This window comes from Harpia harpyja, chromosome 7 (assembly GCF_026419915.1).
Source record: "Harpia harpyja isolate bHarHar1 chromosome 7, bHarHar1 primary haplotype, whole genome shotgun sequence".
Classification (NCBI taxonomy): domain Eukaryota; kingdom Metazoa; phylum Chordata; class Aves; order Accipitriformes; family Accipitridae; genus Harpia; species Harpia harpyja.
Window position 1 is genome coordinate 31,629,899 of NC_068946.1, and position 18,948 is coordinate 31,648,846.

The 18,948-nt window shown below is 46.6% G+C and overlaps 2 protein-coding genes across 5 annotated transcripts in view; both read left to right on the top strand.

The window, feature by feature from the left end:
* Positions 1-5,285, top strand: part of PDE11A (phosphodiesterase 11A) — a 164,855-nt gene extending 159,570 nt beyond the window's left edge. For 3 of the 4 annotated variants that reach the window (XM_052792292.1, XM_052792288.1, XM_052792290.1), the window contains one exon: positions 2,690-4,431. In XM_052792292.1, the coding sequence (XP_052648252.1) occupies positions 2,690-2,851 (162 nt within the window). In that variant the 3' untranslated portion in view covers positions 2,852-4,431. Of the gene's footprint in view, positions 1-2,689; positions 4,432-4,925 lie in introns of those variants that run through there. The other variant, XM_052792289.1, reaches the window with a different exon arrangement.
* A 3,677-nt stretch (positions 5,286-8,962) lies between these two features.
* Positions 8,963-11,326, top strand: IFT70B (intraflagellar transport 70B). The gene has a single exon (XM_052792293.1). The coding sequence runs from the start codon at positions 9,017-9,019 to the stop codon at positions 11,018-11,020; it is 2,004 nt and encodes a 667-aa protein (XP_052648253.1). The 5' UTR covers positions 8,963-9,016; the 3' UTR covers positions 11,021-11,326.
* The last annotated feature ends 7,622 nt before the right edge of the window (positions 11,327-18,948 follow it).

Below are 18,948 nucleotides of genomic sequence, written 5' to 3' on the forward strand. Positions count from 1 at the left end.
GTATTCCATAGAATTAATTGCTTGTGCTATGGTAAAAATGAATATCAAAGACATGGTTTATTCTTTCTTAAATACTCCTTTTAATTTATTTCATCAAAGTTAATGCTATTAGTTAACCATTCCTGTTATTTACCTGGTAACCTCTATTGCACCTGGGTTATTAGACTCTGTAATATACACTTACGTATATATTTCTAAGAAATATATGTATTTACTTTTGGATTTAAAATATGTTCACAGCTCATAAGATACAGCGATTACTGTAGAACTGCGTCAGTGCTTCTTGAATCCATTCCCAAACTACCTGGGCTTCTGGTCTCTGCTGTAGTTGATGCAAAGTTAATTGAACTAAGCAGCTCAAGCACTCACAATCCTCCTGGCACTGTACATGAGAACTGTCTCCTACCAAAAGAGTGTGGCATACGCCTAGGCCTGGAGAGACAGGCACAGCAGTAGGTCATGCCCAGACTTCTGCATTTGCTCCCTGGCACTAGGATTGAAAACATCATGGTCTTGTGGTCAGTCTTGGCAAAAAAAACAGTACAGAAAGGACGCAGACATAGCCGAGAGCTGCACAGCCACGCTGAGACAGAGTCCACCGTCCCAATGAGCTCCTCCTCTACGTTGCCTGTAGCAGGTATAGGTTGCTGGTATACCATTTATGACAGGAACAGCCTGTACTGCATTTTGTGTTTACAGGTCCTCAGGCTGATGGGATGTGCATGCAGAATGCCATCTTTGTGCTTAGAGACATTTGAAATAATACACTGATAGTTAAACACTGGTTTTTTTTTTTAAAATCTGAAGTGTATATTGGAAAAATACTTCACGAAAACTTTTTCAAAATTTAAGAAATACCAGCAAGCTTAACTGCCAGTGGTTGGATACTGGCTTTGCACAGAAAGGATCTGATAAGTTGCTGTCAAGGGCTGAATATCTAAGGTGCTACCTCTATACTCTGAGTTGGCAGTGGTAATGCAAGTGCTAACGATAACAGCAATGAGCTCTTCAGGTATTTTCAGGTGTTTATAACGTATTACTGCCCCTCTGTTTTGGACTCCACCACATCAGGTTTGAGTAATACACAATGGTCTGAAATAAAGAGTTAAAAATGGGGAGCTCTGAGGCATGGTGATGGGAATGTTACAAATCCACGTCCATTCTATCAAATGAATGACTGTTGCCAGCGAGCAATACTATATGTGGCAGAGACTGCAGTAAACTCTGCCTCTTACCCCAGGCCCAAGGTTGCAAAATTATCTGCCCAGCCTGTGCTGTACTCTAAGGAAATAATTTCAAGTAGATTTGCTTTGAGTTCCACACAAATCAGCTTCTTACTAATGGTGTGATTTTTCAGAAGTGCTGAGCATTCATATTTCCTACTGAAGTCAACTGAAATTGCAAGTTTTCAGCACATCTTAAAATCAGGCCATTAACACTTAATTATCATATAATAGCTCAATTAAAAATCTACCAAGACTTACTTCAGTAGCTAACCAAGCTCCCATGGCTTGCAGACTAGCTATAAAAAAACCCAGTTCTTTAGTGGTGTCTGAGCTCTGGGGACCATTTAAAGTGGTTGCTGCTATTTAAAGAAAATAATGAAAATTATCAACTGCAAAGGTACCTGCTTCCCCTTTCCTTTCTTTTCCTTAGAATTTTCTACACTTTTAGAAGAACAACTCTTGCTGTCTTCTCTGTCATTATTTTTTTTCTATCTTGCACCAACCCTTTATTTCAAATGACAAATACATAATTTCCATGCTATCAGAGAAAGCATGATACCCAACTCTCAGCACAACCCACTTCTTGCTAATCAAAAAAGTTGCAAAAGAATAATATTCCTCTGTCCTGAAAGGGCACATTACATGACCACTTGGGAGATAACTGGTTAACCCTTTTTTCACATCGGAGTGCTGCTGTTAACGAGGTTCTGTCTTTCTTTAACGTAGGGACAAAACCAAGTGACGCACTTGTGGTCTTTCCACATAAGCATTTGATACTAACGGGGAAGGTAAAATAAACTTCTAGGAAAGGTGTGCAGGCATTACATAATTTGGGGGCTGATTCAAAGCCAGCCGAAACCAGATAAAAGATTCTTGCTGGCTTCTGGGAGCTTTGGGCTGGGTATGTAGGAAAGAGGTGATTTCAGTGCAATCTATACAGAAACTTTTTTTTTCTTTATTTTGAGCACACAGAAATGGATTTTTTGACAGCTTTGGAAAGCATGGTACTGTTGTGGTTTGAAATAGGAATCTCCCTGAAATAGGGAGAATATGAAGGTTATTTCAGTTTTGTCCAACTTGTCATCCAACCAGTGGATCTCCTGCTCATAAATGCCAGCAACCAGATAGCCTCAGGCACTTGGGGGATGCCTCAGAAGCACTGTCTTTAAGGATTACAAGAAAGCTGAAGTAGATGAGCAGAATCTCTGCTACCTTATGTGCTTTTTTTGACATTTTTGGTGGCTTACTTAAAGCCTCAGGTAAAACAAGTAAGATAAAGAGATCTCAATGGGAATGGTAAGCTTTACCTACACAGGACTTTACAGCTGGGGGCGAGGAGGGTGGAGGCATGGTGCAGATTAAACTCTTTTTACCCTGTTGCTCCCTGGACTGTCCATCAAAGGAGTGGAGATATTGTCAATATTTTTTCTCTCATCCTCTTTTTTTTAAAAATCTTCTTTCAGTGTCTAGTGAAGCTGAATGTGAAATTGAAGCCTATGCTGGACTCCATGGCAGTAAATAGAGGTAAATGGGAGGAGCTGCACCAAAAAAGACTTCCTTCTCAGGCGGCATCCTCATCCTCCTTTTCCTCTAGCTTTACCATGTCTCTCAAAGACATAAATTAATCCTGCAAATGTCAGTGTCGCTTTACGATAAGATCTGTCTGAAAGGTTTTCATAAGCTTAGACCCACCATTTTTTTAAGAAATGCTTTCACAGACATGCTTAATTGATTGGATATTATCTTGATGGCAGCATAGTTTGCTTTTACTGGGAGGCTTAGTGGGACTGAAAGGAAGGCCTGCAGTGAGATTGCGCTGGTATCCAGAGCGACACGGAAGACTTAGCATAAGAAGCATTCATTCAGCTCCACTACATTTCAACTGCTGCTGTAAAAATCTTTAAAGCTGACAACAGACTGAAATATAAGAACTTACAGCTTAATAAAATTAATAATACAGAGCAGAACTGGGATGCAAGCTGGTCAATTCATATGCAAGGAGCTGCAGGAAAACAGTATAGTATGTAATTACATTGTTGTTTTGCATCTCTTCAGTACATGTTATGAATCAATTATGCCTGCTTTTGTGATGTTCCTCTCTCACTCTTCCCTCCTCTTTTATGCCTGAATGTTCTGAAAAGCCTGCTTTGTATTCTAAAGAAGTATTTTTTTACAACAAAGCTTCTTAGTGATTGATCAGGGCCTTTAGAATTGCCTACCTTTGCTACATTTAAAAACAAACTTTATTATCTTTAAAAACACCAAGCTGTCCCTGCTTCCCTGAGAAATTCATATTAACAATGCGGTAAATTTGTCAGCAAGGGGAAGTTTGCATAAAGGCAAAATATTGCATGGTAATTTTAGAGGTTTTTTTTTTTTTCTTTTAAAAATGCTCTTTTAACACATTCTTTTTTTTTAAATTACAGTGTCCCCTAAGGAAAAGATTAATGGGCTTTAATGAAAATAGAATACAAATAAAAAAGGAAATCTGTTGCCTTATGCTTCAGGTTTATATTACATTGATAAGTGGACCACAGATAAGCCTTTCTAGTATAATTTCCAGTTGGCATTAATATTTTGAAATGGTGGAGAGGAAGAATATCATCATACTGGACTGACTACCTCTTACTTCTCTTGCAGTTCTTTCAGTACAATTTGAGATGCTATTATTACAGCTAGCACAGCACTAGTCAAGGCTCACATGTAGACGTCTGTAGTAGAGGTGTTCATAAAAATCTAATCAAACATGATAGGTCACAAAACCAAACATGTCTAGTTCTGTGTGATGATGCCAGTATTACCTGAAAGTTGGTCTCTTTCCATTAGTGCAAAGATCACTAACGTAGCAAAACTGTGATCTATGATTTGAGGGTGCTTTCTCTGCTGCATGACCTGACACAAGAGGAGTCATGTTGCAGTGCTTACAAGTTCCCATTCATAGGGAAAAAAAGCTTTTGTACTCCATGAAAAATGGGATTCTAAATATAGGGTTGTCTGGCAGCAGAAATTAAAGCTGAATTCAGCTTAGTTTTACACCTGTGCCGAACTCTATTTACTTCAGTGGAATTACCTTGAACTGGCATCAACTTAATGGAAGTCAGAACCTGGCCCAGCTGACCAGATGCTAGAAAGAGGTTTCCTCCTTTCTAAGAGAAGTGAGTCGTTAGCACCTTTGAAAAACTGACTATATCTGCCTGACAATCAAACAGAAACAACAAATCTGCTGATCACTCCTTTAAAAAAACCACAACAAAACAAAAACCCTCTGTGCTACTTATCATGCGTATAGGAGAATCTCTGGAAATTTCAGTACCTTTGCAAGCCAATCTGTTAGTACACAACTGAACCACATCACTTTCTCTAGCAGAAAGAAGCAGGGAAGGAGCAGAAATGCAGACTGCGCAGCAGTGAATACATGCACTAAATGGAAATGTTTCTGCTATTATTTTACCACTTCTTTCTTCCCCGAATAAAGACAGATGCAGGATAGTAAGCAGCAAGCCATACAAAACTTGGAACACGTACTTTATGGGAGAAACAGATACTAGGAACTGACATGGTACTCCTGGCAGGTACACACAGCTTTCCTGAATTTTGATATTGCATATTGCTAAGTATAACATAATTTATAGCGCATACCCTACAGCTTCCCCCAAGGTTGAGTCTCCCCTCATTTCCTCTCCTTTTTATTGGCTTCAGTGCGCTGTTGCCCATGGCAACACCCACCGGCAGGGATGGGGATTCAGCACCACCGCAACCTGACATACAGCTGAAGCTCTAACAATGTCAACCATCAATCAAGTGACTGTTTGTAATTGCCTCCATCTATTTCTCCTGTCTTTCGGTATCTTTGCTATTGTGGGTCAAAATTCAGAAACTGCTGACTAATGTTATGGTTCTGTTCCTCCATCACAAGGAAGAAAATGAGAGAGCATGGCTAGATCTTTATCAAATTGTTCTCAGGCAAAAATGAAGCAACCCTACTGAAACCAGGAGGGCACAGTAGTACATCTCAGAACAGCATTTGGTCTCTGAAAGTGATACAGCTCAATCTTAAAAAAAAAACCAACCAACCAAACAAACAAAAAAAATAGAATCTTATACTAATTTTTTGTTAACACTTAGCTTAGGAACCAGCAAAAGACTTGTATTTTTGAGAGGAAAAAGAAGATTCTTTGTGGAAGCATGTAGTACAGTAAAGAAACATATTCCAAGTTTCTCATATTTTAAGATGGCGGAAAACACTTTTTAGCTAGTGCTTTTCATTATTTCTGATAGGGAAACATTTTCCTAGTACTTCAGTCAATTTTGCCAAATTCTGAGATGTGCACAGGAGAGATGACCCTGCAGGTTATTAAATCGGCATTCTCCATCTTTTACTTGTTTCCCTGCCCACTGCACAAGGAGAGAGCAAAACTCATTGAAATCAGATTAGTTCTGCGAGTGTGTATAAAACACAGGTCCACAAGAGGCGAGGACAAATTAAAGGGCATGAGGATGGAGAACCCACCGCTACCCAGGACAGTGCTAGTAAAGTGCTGCTTGGCCTTTCCCTGGAGATGCCCAACACATCTGGTCTGCCTCAGCAACAGACAAGTCATCACTTATTTGCCCCAGCTGTTGTTAGTGGAAATTTGGCCTTGAGTGATGACTCTAGCATTTACAATTCCAGTGCTAAAATGCAGTGAGCACGTGGACCATCTATAGGGTCACAGGGGCTTCATTCTTCCCCTCAAGGTGCTTCAAGCTGGTTCAACAGCAATGCCTTTTTTCTAGATGTCCTACTGACTAGTGCTAACCGCAGCCTGAGTTCAGTCAGGTTTCTTGTCTCATGAATTATAGGCCATGAGGTCTCACAGGAGCCAGCCAGCAGCCCTAACTTTATCAGCAAAAAATGCTCAGGAGAAGACCTGTGTCTTCAGCCCCATCCTCAAAGATAGTTCAGGCCACACAGCAATTCCACTCAGGATTCCCACCTGTGAGACCACTTACCAAAATCAGCGTTTCCTCACCCCCCCCCAAAAAAAAGAAAAGAAAAAAGGGGGGGGGGCACGCATAAATGCCCTAGCATAGCGTAGGATAATCAGGAAGGAGCCCAACTTCAAATCCTACTTGATCTGGACCAGGCTTTCCAACTGCAGGCGCACCTTCCCCACCAGCCTGTGGGGAGTCACAAGGGTGGGCTTGTCTCCTGCCCTCGTGCCAAAGCCCCTTACATGTGCTCAGCAAGGAGATGGGATGCCCACTGGGTACAGCCCCAATTTCTGCTTCACTCCTGGGACATGCACAGAGCAGACAGGCTTCAGTGGAAGAGCTCAGCAGGGGCTCATATGTACCTCCTCCTGGATTAAAGTGCTCCCCTGCAACATGACACTGTGACCCCACCAGAAAACCGAACACTGTTCAAAGCGAGGAGCACCTGGGGTAGAGGCTCTCCTGTGGTTCAGACAGAAGGGTTTCCCACCTCCTGAGAATGAGACATCCAAGAAGTGTCTTAGGCCATAGTAAAATCAGACAATTTCCCCTAAAAGTGCCCCATCATTTTGCCTTTCCCCCAGCATGGGACCTACAGGCAAAACAGAACAGCTTCATAATGTGATCGAGATGTAGACATCTGCTTCTATCAGGTCGCGGTTTTGCTCCTGCACCAAAGCAGAATCACACTTACGAGGTTAGGCAGCAGTAGCTCACAGAAGTTTAAACTGGATGCCCGACGCATGTGGCAATTGGAGACTGAACTCCCCACGCAGCTCTGTCACAGCCAGCCCCTGCTATTTGCAGGGCCGGGGATCTTGCCGCGAAGGTCGTTAGTATGTTTTGTGCCCTGCAGAAAATAACCGTAGATGAGTATGTTTCATTTTAGCTCAGGTATTCCTTCAGATGGTGTCCTTGGTATGGCAACTTCATTTTTCTGGACCGGTGACCTTGCTAATTGCTCCTTCTTATTGTGCACTGCAATCTCGTAATGTGCCTGTAGTTATCAACAAAGCCAATACTAGTACTCTCAAACTATTCTTGAAAACTGCAACCAGCAGTGCGTAATGTCATTTGTAATATTTACACGAATTAATTCTAGTGGAAAATAGGAGTGTTTCAGTCTACAGGCCAAATACTTATTTTCCCTTCATAAAATTAAAACAATTATTTTAGTTATTGATAGATTGTTTATGCATTGAGTGAAATTTTAGAACAGGTTTATTTCAAGGTTATGTAAAACACATTAACAGATACTTCCAATGCTTAGAGTGTTCTGGGCAAGAAAATGTAGAGCAAGACATTTTTTTATTGGCTTTGTCAAAGAAACAGAAGATTTTTTAAAAGTAAAATCATGCGAATGGTTTCTAACATAACAATGAAATGGGAGGTATAAATCAGCTGAATGAGAGACCTCCAGAGATTTCCCTCACTTCGGTGTGCCAGTATGGGAACACATACTGTATATTGCTTGATACCTTCTCTTTCTTAGATTACTTTGTATTTAATTACCCATTTTTAAGCGTGTGGGACACTGCATCTTACAGTTGCGTGTGGAATACCATTATAAGCTCTGAACCTTTGCCTGTGGGAAAAAACCAACACGTGCGCAGAAATACTGTGTGTATTTTCTAATGCAAGTGAATCCTACGTACTTTCCAAATGTATAACTTAAGACTTCTGCATCCTTTTCCTTTTTGCATTTTAAGACCATTACCCTCATTGTTTTGCTTTAGTAGATCAAACAATGCCGATTCAGCTTTTTAAAGCATGTTTTTGAAATGAACCACTTGGTTTTATTTGTCTCTCTAGAAAAAAGAAATAAATAATTTTGATGGTTCACTGTGGTTTTTTTAATTATAATTTTTCTTTGAAACTACCTTGCCGGGATGAATCAGAGCCTTATCTGTCGATGAGTGAATCACGCAAATAGAAGAGCAGTGAAAACACATGCGCCTGGGTGGCTCGGACAGAGTTTTTGAAACATGACCTTGCAGCGCTCATTCCTGGGAGCAAACCCAGCTCCGCCAGATACACTTAGCGTTAGTCTGGAACGACCAGAAACCGAATCTGGCTGGCCCCTCTAATGGAGCTATCGACATGCACAGAAGCCACACAGCCCATACAGTCTGCTGTACTGGACGTATCACCGTTCAGTAGAAACACCACGGGGCTGTGGGGGGACCACCCCTCCAAAGAACAATTACGTTGTCGAAATAGTTACAGACGAGCTGGAAAGCATTTCTCTGCTTTTTTAAAGCTGCGGGAAAGCTGGCAGATTGTGCTAAGGTACAAACAGCCTCCCTTCCTTCCGTCAGCCGCGACAAACTTTGGCTCTCGACAGGCCGAGGCAGCCGTTTCGGGAGGCGCCCGCTCCCTGAGCCCCCTCCGAACCCTCGCCGAGCAGCCCGAGTCGCTGCTCGGCAGAGAAGCCCGCGGAAGCGAACAGGCCGCGGCGGGCACACACGGAGGGCGCGGTTCCTCCCCGGGGCACCGGCTCCCACTCGCACCCCGGCGGCGGGACGCACCGGCCGCCGCGGCCCCCCGCCGGAGAAGCGGCAGGGGGCAGGCCCGGAGGGCGGGGGGCAGGCGGGAGAGCTCAGCACAGTGGCCGGGCCCCCCCCCGCCCCGGGCACTACAGCTCCCGGCGTGCCCCGCCGGCTGCGTGACCGCCCGCCGCTTCCGCCCTCGCTGCCGCTTCCGCCCTCGCTTCCGCTTCCGGCGGGGCGGCCGCCCGCACGGGGAGTACTTCCGCTGCGGCGGCCGCCGTTGCCGCGGCAGCGAAGGGCCCGGCTTCCGCCTCCGCCGCGGCGGCGATGGAGGCCGCGCCGGTGCCCGACGGGCAGTACACGGCCGTGGTCTACGGGCTGATCGGCGGCGGGCGGTGCGGGGAGGCGGTGTCGCTGCTGAGCCGCGAGCTACAGAAGAGCTGCCGCTCCCGGGGCGGCCTCTCCCTGCTGGGCTACTGCCACTACCAGCTGCAGGACTTCGCGGCGGCCGCCGAGTGCTACGAGCAGTTGGCGGCCCTGCACCCCGAGCTGGACGCGTACCGGCTCTACCAGGCACAGGCCCTCTACAAGGCCGGGCTCTACACCGAGGCCCTGCGGGCCGCCAGCCCGCTGCTGGACCTCCCCGCCTACCAGGGCCGGGCCCTGCGCCTGCAGGCGGCCGTCCGCTATGCCCAGGGTGACCTCCCGGCGGCCAAGAGCCTGGTGGAGGAGGCCCTCGCCGCCGCTGCCGCCGATGGCGGCCCCGCGGCAGCCGAGGACCCCTCGGAGCGGGCCGACGCCGAGATCAACCTGGGCTGCCTGCTGTACCGGCAGGGGCGGCACGAAGAGGCCAGCGGCAAGTTCGCCGGTGCCGTGCAAGTGTTGGGTTACCGCCCTGAGCTGTCCTACAACATGGCGCTGTGCTGCTATGCGGCCAAGCAGTACGCCCCCGCCCTCAAACACATCTCCGATATCATAGAGCGTGGCATCCACCAGCACCCGGAGCTCAGCGTGGGCATGAGCACCGAGGGCATCGACGTCCGCAGCGTAGGCAACACTCTGCTGCTGCACCGCACGGCTCTGGTGGAGGCCTTCAACCTCAAGGCGGCCATCGAGTACCAACTGCGCAACCTGAAAGCGGCCCAGGAGGCGCTCACAGACATGCCGCCGAGGGCCGAAGAGGAGTTGGATCCAGTCACACTGCACAACCAAGCACTAATGAACATGGACAGCCAGCCCACCGAAGGTTTTGAGAAACTGCAGTTCCTGCTCCTGCAGAACCCCTGCCCGCCAGAAACTTTTGGAAACTTGCTGCTTCTCTATTGCAAGCATCAGTACTACGACCTGGCGGCTGATGTGCTGGCAGAGAATGCCCATCTGACCTACAAACTGCTCACGCCTTACTTGTACAACTTCTTGGATGCCATTATTACTTGTCAAACTGCCCCTGAGGAGGCCTTCCACAAGCTAGATGATTCGGCTGGGACACTGACTGAGCAGCTGAGAAAACTCACGAAGCAGGTGCAGGAAGCTAGGCAAAATTGGGATGATGAAGCTGTAAAAAAGGCAGTTAATGAGTACGATGAGACTCTGGATAAATATATACCTGTCTTGATGGCCCAGGCAAAGATCTACTGGGACATGAAAAACTACACAATGGTAGAAAAGATCTTCCGCAAATCAGTGGAGTTCTGCAACGAACACGAGGTGTGGAAGCTCAATGTGGCTCATGTGCTCTTCATGCAGGAGAACAAGTATAAAGAGGCTATTAGCTTCTATGAGCCAATCGTTAAAAAGCACTATGACAACATTCTCCATGTTAGTGCCATTGTGTTAGCTAACCTCTGCGTTTCCTACATCCTGACAAGCCAGAACGAAGACGCAGAGGAACTGATGAGGAAGATCGAGAAGGGAGAAGAGCAGCTGTCCTATGATAATCCTGATAAAAATATCTACCATCTTTGCATTGTCAATCTTGTCATTGGTACCCTCTACTGTGTGAAGGGAAACTATGACTTCGGTATTTCAAGGGTCATTAAAAGCCTGGAGCCATATAACAAAAAACTGAGCACTGATACGTGGTATTACGCCAAACGGTGTTTCCTGTCCTTGCTGGAGAACATGTCCAAGCACATGATCATGCTACGTGACAGCGTTATTCAAGAGTGCGTTCAGTTTCTGAAGCAGTGTGAGCTGTATGGAAGAAACATCCCAGCTGTCATTGAGCAACCCCTTGAAGAGAAGAGGATGCACAGTGGGAAGAATACAGTTACCTACGAAGCCAGGCTTTTGAGGGCACTGATGTATAAGATTGTTGGGTGGACTGCGTAAATGGTGTTCCTGTACAATAGAAGTGAGAACTTTGTGTCTGTTCTTACGCTCGTGAGCTGATGCTCACCCTGGTAGTCCAAAGCGATATGGGTTTTTCTTGATCGCTTACCTTTAAAGATTTTGTCCTGTATTTTAACAACATTCAGTGGAAAACAGAATATTTGCATGAAATTAATCAGCACCAAATAACTAGGGGCTTTCTCAGTAATCTGTCATGTTAAATACACCTTAAGATTTGTTGACCAAGAACTACGTTACAGAAATATTGTAGAGTTGTCACCTAGAAAATATTTTATCCTTCTGAAATTTTGACCAAGTTTCTTTTCGTTGGTTGACAGTTGAAAATAATTTGTTATCCATCTCTTCTAGCACAGAAATTGAAGAAACAAGAGTTGTTTTAATTCTCTAATTTGTACCTGTGTGTTAAATGTTTCTTTCTTCTGCTTTTTCCAAGGTATTTTTAATATGTTACAGACCATGTTGGTCATATAGTCAAACACAAAAAATGGCTTTATAATAAAAAAAATCAGTCCTACATTGCCTTTTGCTAACTCAGTAATAATGCACGAGTATTCTGGCAAATCGTATACCTAGTACAGGGACCAGGGATATATTCCAGGAAGGGTATATTAGGATGGCACCTCAGTTTAGGTCTACCCTTGCAGTAAAGTTTGTTATGACTGAACATAACTGGCTCAGAGACACTGCCCAGTGCTGCCCCTTGGCTTCTGTGACCCCCAGAGTCCCTGTGCCTGCACCATCCGAGCTGTTGCCCTGCAGACCTGTTTGGTAGCAAGGGCTTACTTAATAACACAGTCCTCCTTTTGCAGCCTGGCCTGCCCCTTTAATCCAAATACCATTCTTAGAATATACCAGTCTCTGGTAAGAGATCTTGTGAATGTAAAATTATATTATTTTCCGTATTTCTCAAAAAGCATGTAACTTCCATTTCATGCGAGGCTTACAACTTCGACCCTTAGATGGAAGAAATCCACTTCTCAATTTCCTCCCTGTGTTACTGTTCCCGCATCTCTTAACAACGCTCTGAAACCCAGTTTATTTGCTTAATTGCTTTACTTGGCATCTCCACTGCACTGGCATCAGACATCGTATTTTCTCCATAGTTTTCCCGTACCTTTTCAATCACATTATGTGTTCCACAGCGTGAGACCAAAACATCTTTCAGTGGTTTTATGCAGTCCAGTTCCATGCCCCACGGCTGCTCTGCTTTTTTTGTATTCTGACTTCTGAAGCAATGTGTGACCTGAAGGTTTTTTTAAATAAGGATCAAAGATCTGCAGCTTCAACAACTCATTTGCTTACCTTTGATGCTGGCTCCCTGAAGAGCTGTCACAGAGGAATTTTGGGATCAGGCTGCATGTCCCTCAAAATCCAGTTTCCGTGCTGTGGTTTACCTGGAAAGAAAGAGGACAGCATTTTTCTAAACTTCCTCTATTATAAAGCAATGGGATGCCCAATACTTAATCCTTCCAGAGAGTGAGCATATATAGGGACTGAACAGGCCTGCAACCATTTCAACATACAGAAAGACAACTCTTCTTATCTGCTGGGAGAGAAACCTGTTAGGGCTGAGCATATTGTCTGTAGCTAAAGGAAACAGCTGGGGGTTAGGTAATGTTACAGTTTACCCCAAACTTCCTGTAACAGTAAAGTAAAATCAAATTTAACAGTGTCAAGAATGGGAAAATGTTCTAAAGGGGCTAGAGAGCAGGCAGGAGATGTGGCAAGGTGTCCCAGAGAGGCCTCCGTAGCTCATTACTAGTCCATAAAGCCCCCGAATATGGTGATATTAAGTATTTCCCACAACTGCTTCCCCATGAGGCAGAGACCCGTGATTTCAAATTTTGTTCACCTCCATGAAGCACAGCAGCAGGCTGTAAAGTATCTTTCTAATTTACGGTGGAATTGTATTATATATTATGCAGCATAAACAGCATGACCTTTAAAAAAAAAGTTTTTAAAAGTCACGCCACATAATGGCATCTGAAGTGCAGTAATGGGCAATGACTACAGGAACATCAGCCCTTTACTTAATATTCATTGTGCGTGTTCTGTAAAAGTCAGCGGACATTTAAAAAAAATTTTTCACTTTGCAGATTGGTGCCTGTGCAAATGTTGAATGCCTTCTAATGGAGAGCAATTTAGAGACTTTTCCATGGCTGACTGTCTGGTGACGTTCGACGTTCACACGCTCTAGCGGTTTCCGTACAACTGGTGCCTGACATTCATTAGGACGCTGCAGCCAGGATTAGCCGCACTATGTGCTTCATCTCTTCCTCACCTACCGTGGCCACACAGGGGTCCACCACGAACAAGCAGAGGTGACAGGGTCGGCCGGCTCCAGCACACACTCCCCGATCCTGCCAGCCTCCAGGGAAGGCAGAGGGTGGGAAGGGAGAACAGCCATGCTTCCCATAGAAAAAAAGTCCCCATAAAAGGACATGGAGTTGTGCATGATGTGGCTGTTTTTAGAAGATACGGCTAGAGGGCAGTCAGCATGTCTGGAGTTTGCTTCATCCCCTTGCAACACATCAGATGCACAAAAAAACCCCACCGGAAAACCCCAGGGAAAACGTCAACAGCAGTGTTTTCCCCATTCTTCCCTTTTCCTTCTGTTTTCACCTGCTTTTCCTCCCAGAGTAGACTGGGCACCCAGACAACCCAAGGTTTCTGAGCAGGGTGGGTGATGCTGAACACCACCACCCCAATGTGGAGGGGCCTCTGCTGCTAAAGGAGAGGGGGAAGCGGCAGAGCTGAGACACAACAGGAGGAGACCTGGGACAGGCGCTTCCTCCTCTGCTGTGTCAACGGATGCTTCTGTGTGGGGTCTCCTCCCCGTCCCAGCAGTACTTTCCACCCTGTCCACCACAGCCTGTTCCGCAGCAACAGCCACCCAACCTTCCCGTGGCCATGGCATGTCGGGGCAGAGGACCTGGCCCCTGTTTTGTCCTGGAGAGCTGCCTGCCCCTCCTGTGCCCAGAGGGACTGGGTCCTGGGGTCATGCAGTCATGCAGGTCTCTTGCAGTGTAAAGTGTGTCGCTTCCTCCAGTGGCAAGCATGCGTTTATAGCATCTCCAACTGCAAAGCACTTTGGTCGTGAAAAATATATAAACGTTACAACCAGTTTTATTACCATCTTTATACCGCATTTAATGTTATCACTATGTGACTTACACACAAAATACATTTTTAAAGGAAAGCATGTACATTTTTATTTAGAGAAAAGGGAGGACACCAAATAATGGTTTATGCTCCTTAGAAATATAGTAAAATCCACCTAAATTAACGCCCTAAGCCAGCACGGTGGTTCTTTTGTCCACAACCAAAAATCACTGTTTTCATTTAAAAGAATGCAACAGAAAACACTACCCAGAAATGGCTGACCATATTCCCAGGGAGCTGCGGAGGGCAAAACAGCTGCAGATAAGCACAGATTCCTAAGCAAGAGCCTCTGCTTTTTTTGGCGGGAGCAAGGAGAAAGAAGCCCTCAGCCCCCTGTCACGGCATCGGTATCCAAACGATGAGCACCACAAGATGCCTTGCCTCCCACGCGCATCCCCGCCGCACCGAGGCCAATCTCCAGGATTTTATTTGAGCTAATACCCTCTTTTGTACTTTGTCCTTGCAGTGCATCTTGTGACATGTTCTTGTGGTCAAACCTTAAAAGGGCTTGCCACCTGTGTCACAGGTGACATGCTGTGTTGTACTGCAGTGGGCAGATCTTTTTTTTCCAATTACCCTTGCAGTAATTACAGCCACACATTGCACGAGCAAAGGCCTTGAACTACTACTCTGCCAGCAGCCCGCCTGTGCTGGAGGGTGGAGCAGGGGAGGCATGAAGGGCCTGAGATGTGATTTACTTCATGCCCCACCTTGCATCTCCTTGGTGCTCAAATCTCTGTAGTTAATCAAATGTCTGCTGACACCACCAGCAGAGCAGAAGTAGTGGATACCAGGGACACTTGTGATCAGCTCCGCAGTCAGAGCTGATCAAAAAATTTCAGTAATCAAGGGGTGGCTGACTTTACAGTAAGACAGATATAAAAGATGAGACAGAAGAGTATTCTTGTTGTACAGTTCTGGAAGGAACACGATTAGAGTCTTCCTTGGGGAAGTCGGGGGTGTTTCTACTGGGTAAGCAAGCCCCATTAGAAGATGGACAAGGAGAGGAATGTTATTTCTCTAAAGATGATGAAGTTACAAACAAGAATAAAAGCTGATATGGCAGCCTGTTTCACAATATCTTACTTACAACAACTTACATTTTAGATGCCCGAGTTCAAAACTTTCATACATCCACATCAGCTTTAGCCTCCAGCAAAGGCAGCAGAGTCTGCCCCTGACTGATGGTTTGCAGATTCGGGGCACCAGTGTGATAACGTGGCTGTGTGGGCTGAAAGATAGGCAACGAAAGATCCATCTTCTCCTCTCCCCCAGGCTTCTCATCCTTTATCTCCCTTTGGCCTTTCAGCAAATAAAACCTTTTCTAAATTTTGGGCCTCTGCTAAACCCTGCTGTCTTCTTAAGGAGTGGGTACGCCTGGGGCAATGCACATCTTCTTCACATCATGATGTGTGGTTCACACAGGAAAAAGATAAACACGTGAATACCATCTGGTTTACCACGAACTATCCCACAAAACAGATTTCCTGCAAAAACACCTTTTAGCGCAAAGAGCTGAGAGGGGATGGCAAAGCACCACCTTCTTTCACAAGCACAGCAAGGGGCATCTCTAGGCTTTCCTTGCACATCCACCACATTTAAATGGCAGCCTCCAGCAGAGGAGGCTACAGCGAGGTGCAGCCCATGCCTGCTGAAGCTCTAGTGCACCGAGCCAGGGCATGCAGCGCTGATGCTCGCGTGGTACACACCTTTGTCAGTGCCTGCACGAGGTGCCGTGTCAGCTTTCACAAACAGCAGGCTGGCCTTTCTGAGAAGGCACGCATGACTGACTTTGTCACTCTGCGCTGGTGTGGGGATGTGGACAACGGAAGCCAGTAGTGGCAGGAATGAACCTGGCTGGTGTCCTAGGGGATGGCAGGGAGGATTTACAGAAGTGTGGAAATGAAAAGTGAGTTAGTGTTAAAATCCTCCCAGTTTCAATCAATTTGCTGCGAATCAGTAACATGAGGACATCCAAGTGAGCACACAGTCTGGGAGACACGGCAGAGAAATACGGAGATGTAACTGATACAACGAACAGCTGTTTTGCAGTCCTCTGCACCCCATTCGGACAATGCAACCTACCCGTGACTCCCAAAGAAACTGTTCCTACATACAGTAAAAGAGTCTTTCAGCCCTGACAAACTTTTAGGCTTTACTTTCAGCAAAACAACTCTTTTTTTGGCTGATGCTTTTCCATTAAGTAGAAAAATGGAGACATTTGGACTCATTTTCCAAAGAACCTTTTGATTAGCATAATTTTCCTAGACCTTGCCTGAATTTAAAATAATAAAGCCCAGTCATACAGCAGACCTTGCCAAATCCAACAGCTTCAGTCCAGAATGTTTCTATTTTGGGGGTTCTTCCCCTAAATTCAGTATAGTTTATAGCCCAAACTGAAGCCCAGGGAAGCCAATAAAAAAGTTCCCATTGACTTCAATGAGCTTAAAATTGGCACCTTAGAAAATATCCATTTTCACAGACTGCTATTTCAAGCCATCCAAGAGCAGCTTCTTGAAAGTACTGAAATGCTACCACCCCAGTCAAATGCAGTGACAAAACCCCTCATTTCCACCCACTTAAAATGCTGCTTAGAAAACAGCTAACCCCATGTTCCCCATGGTGCAACCGCTGCACATTAAGAAAACATCGCTGTTGCACGACGAGAGGTAAAAGTCGGCAGGGGATCCTGATCCTCCGCCTGGACCCAGCCGGGCACATCCTCCACCGGCAGCCCACGCAGCCCGCCATGGCTCTGAGCACAGGGCTGAGGCCTCCCGTCCACATAGTGTAGGATTACCCCTACAGCACAGCCCCAGCCCTGGGAGACACCCTCATCCCGACAGCCACCCCACTGGGAACTGCTTGGAGAGGGAAATCGAAAACACAAGCACCAGATTATCTTCTGGAATATGGGAATCATCACTTGGCACTGCAAACTTTTAAACTTCCTGGGGTGAATTTACACACTGGCTCTGAGCAGTCTGAGCTTTCTGCAGTGCTTTTCTCCTCTGCTACACACAGTCATCCCCTTCTCTGAATTTCAGCCTTTCTTGCTGCTTACCCTCTCCTTCCCCCTCAACTCAGCCTCTAGGACCCTTGCCATCCTGTGTCACAAGCAGGGAACAGGTTGACTAACAGCTTTTTATGAGTCGGTTTTATTTTATAGCCCTCTTTCCCGTGGGAGAGGGCAGAAGGAGTTGGCTAACACTCAGATCCTGTTGGGTTGAACTGTTTTCTACCAGCCGCCTTCCAAATTAAAATTAACAGAGCTCGGATTTTTCTTAACTGCATTTCTCTGGTGCCTCACAGAGCTCTTTGTGTCCTCCTCCACTGATTCACGGCCGCTCAAACAGAAACGCAAGAGCTCTGACATGGCGTATCTGATTTTCTTGCTCTGTCAATAGTATTTATTGCTGCAGCTCCCATGCTGCTTCTCCATCAGAGCTGAGGGACAGGGGTTTCAGAGCGCACATAAATCCTTGCTTTTCCCCTGCAGAGCAGGTCAACGCACGTCGCGTTTTTAAAACAAGAAAAGCCACATCTCCCGATGGCTGTCATCCGACTGCTGCTTCAGCCATCTCCATAGCACAGAGAGAGCCACCGCACTAATATAATCCACGCAGCTGTCCGGCCTTAGGTGCGAAGCAGGTGTGGAGACAGCTCCATTAGGAAATGCCGCCTGATTTATCAGAGCGGCATTATTCTTCCCCTGGCAGCACATGCCTTTGTGTAACCTTCAGGGAGAGGGCTGGGCGGCTGCTGCCATGCTCCAGCCGTGCTACAGAGGGTGCTGCTACGCCAGGTTTGGCCCGGCGGGGCTGCCGGCGGGACCCGGCGGCGGCTGCTGCGGGCGGCCCCGGGCGGGGAACGGCACCGCCAGCATCCCCGGGACCGGCGTCCGCCCTCTCGGGTCCCCGCCGCCGGGCTGTGACGGCCAGATTGCTGGCAGTAAGACCCAGCAAGTGCCGGCCGCTAGTATTCGCTCCAGGCACAGAAGGGTAACGTAATCCCTTTTTTCCCTAGCCCGCGCTAGAGTTCGCTGCTCCTCCTGGCTGGAGAAAAGGAAGGAAAAAAGGGAAGCCAAAAACGAACGGTGAAAGGCAGTAGTCTAGGGCAGTCTCTGCCCTAAAGAGATCACTGCTCCCTCAGGTCCAGCGTTGGCCTGTCTTTGGCTCTCCAGAAGCTCTCTGCTGCTGCTTTCCCCCTATTTAGGAGGGGCAAGGCCATGCATGGGCCGGCAGCGAGGTTTTTTACGCTGCCCCTCAGCATCGCCACCAGCCATGGGGGAGGGGGGGGAGCAGTTTGGGGTACCAGTGCCTTCACCCCAGAGATGCAAGCAATGCCTTGCGCTCCCGCGGCCTCTTGCATCCGTTGCACGCCTCTGTAGCACCCTTACACGGACTGCACCTTGGAGGAGAACCTGCCCTGTGGTAGGTGTGGGTCTGACCTATGCGTATTTGTACGGTCCAGGGCACAACTCCACTGGACTTTCTCTAGACTTGTGCTGGTTTTATTGTAGGGAGCGCTTGTTTACATGCATGAGAGCACCTCCCCAGCAGTCTCTAACAAACCCTTACAGTTGTGTCCAAGATAGGAATCACCCTTCCTGCAGAGATGGGGAACAGCCACAGCTTTTCCTGGCGTAACAAGTGGCACCTTCTTTTCTGCCACACTTCAACGCCGCTTGGCCTGCTCCTGCCCGAGAATCAAATCAGGGCTTCGGAAGACATGAAATTCTGGTA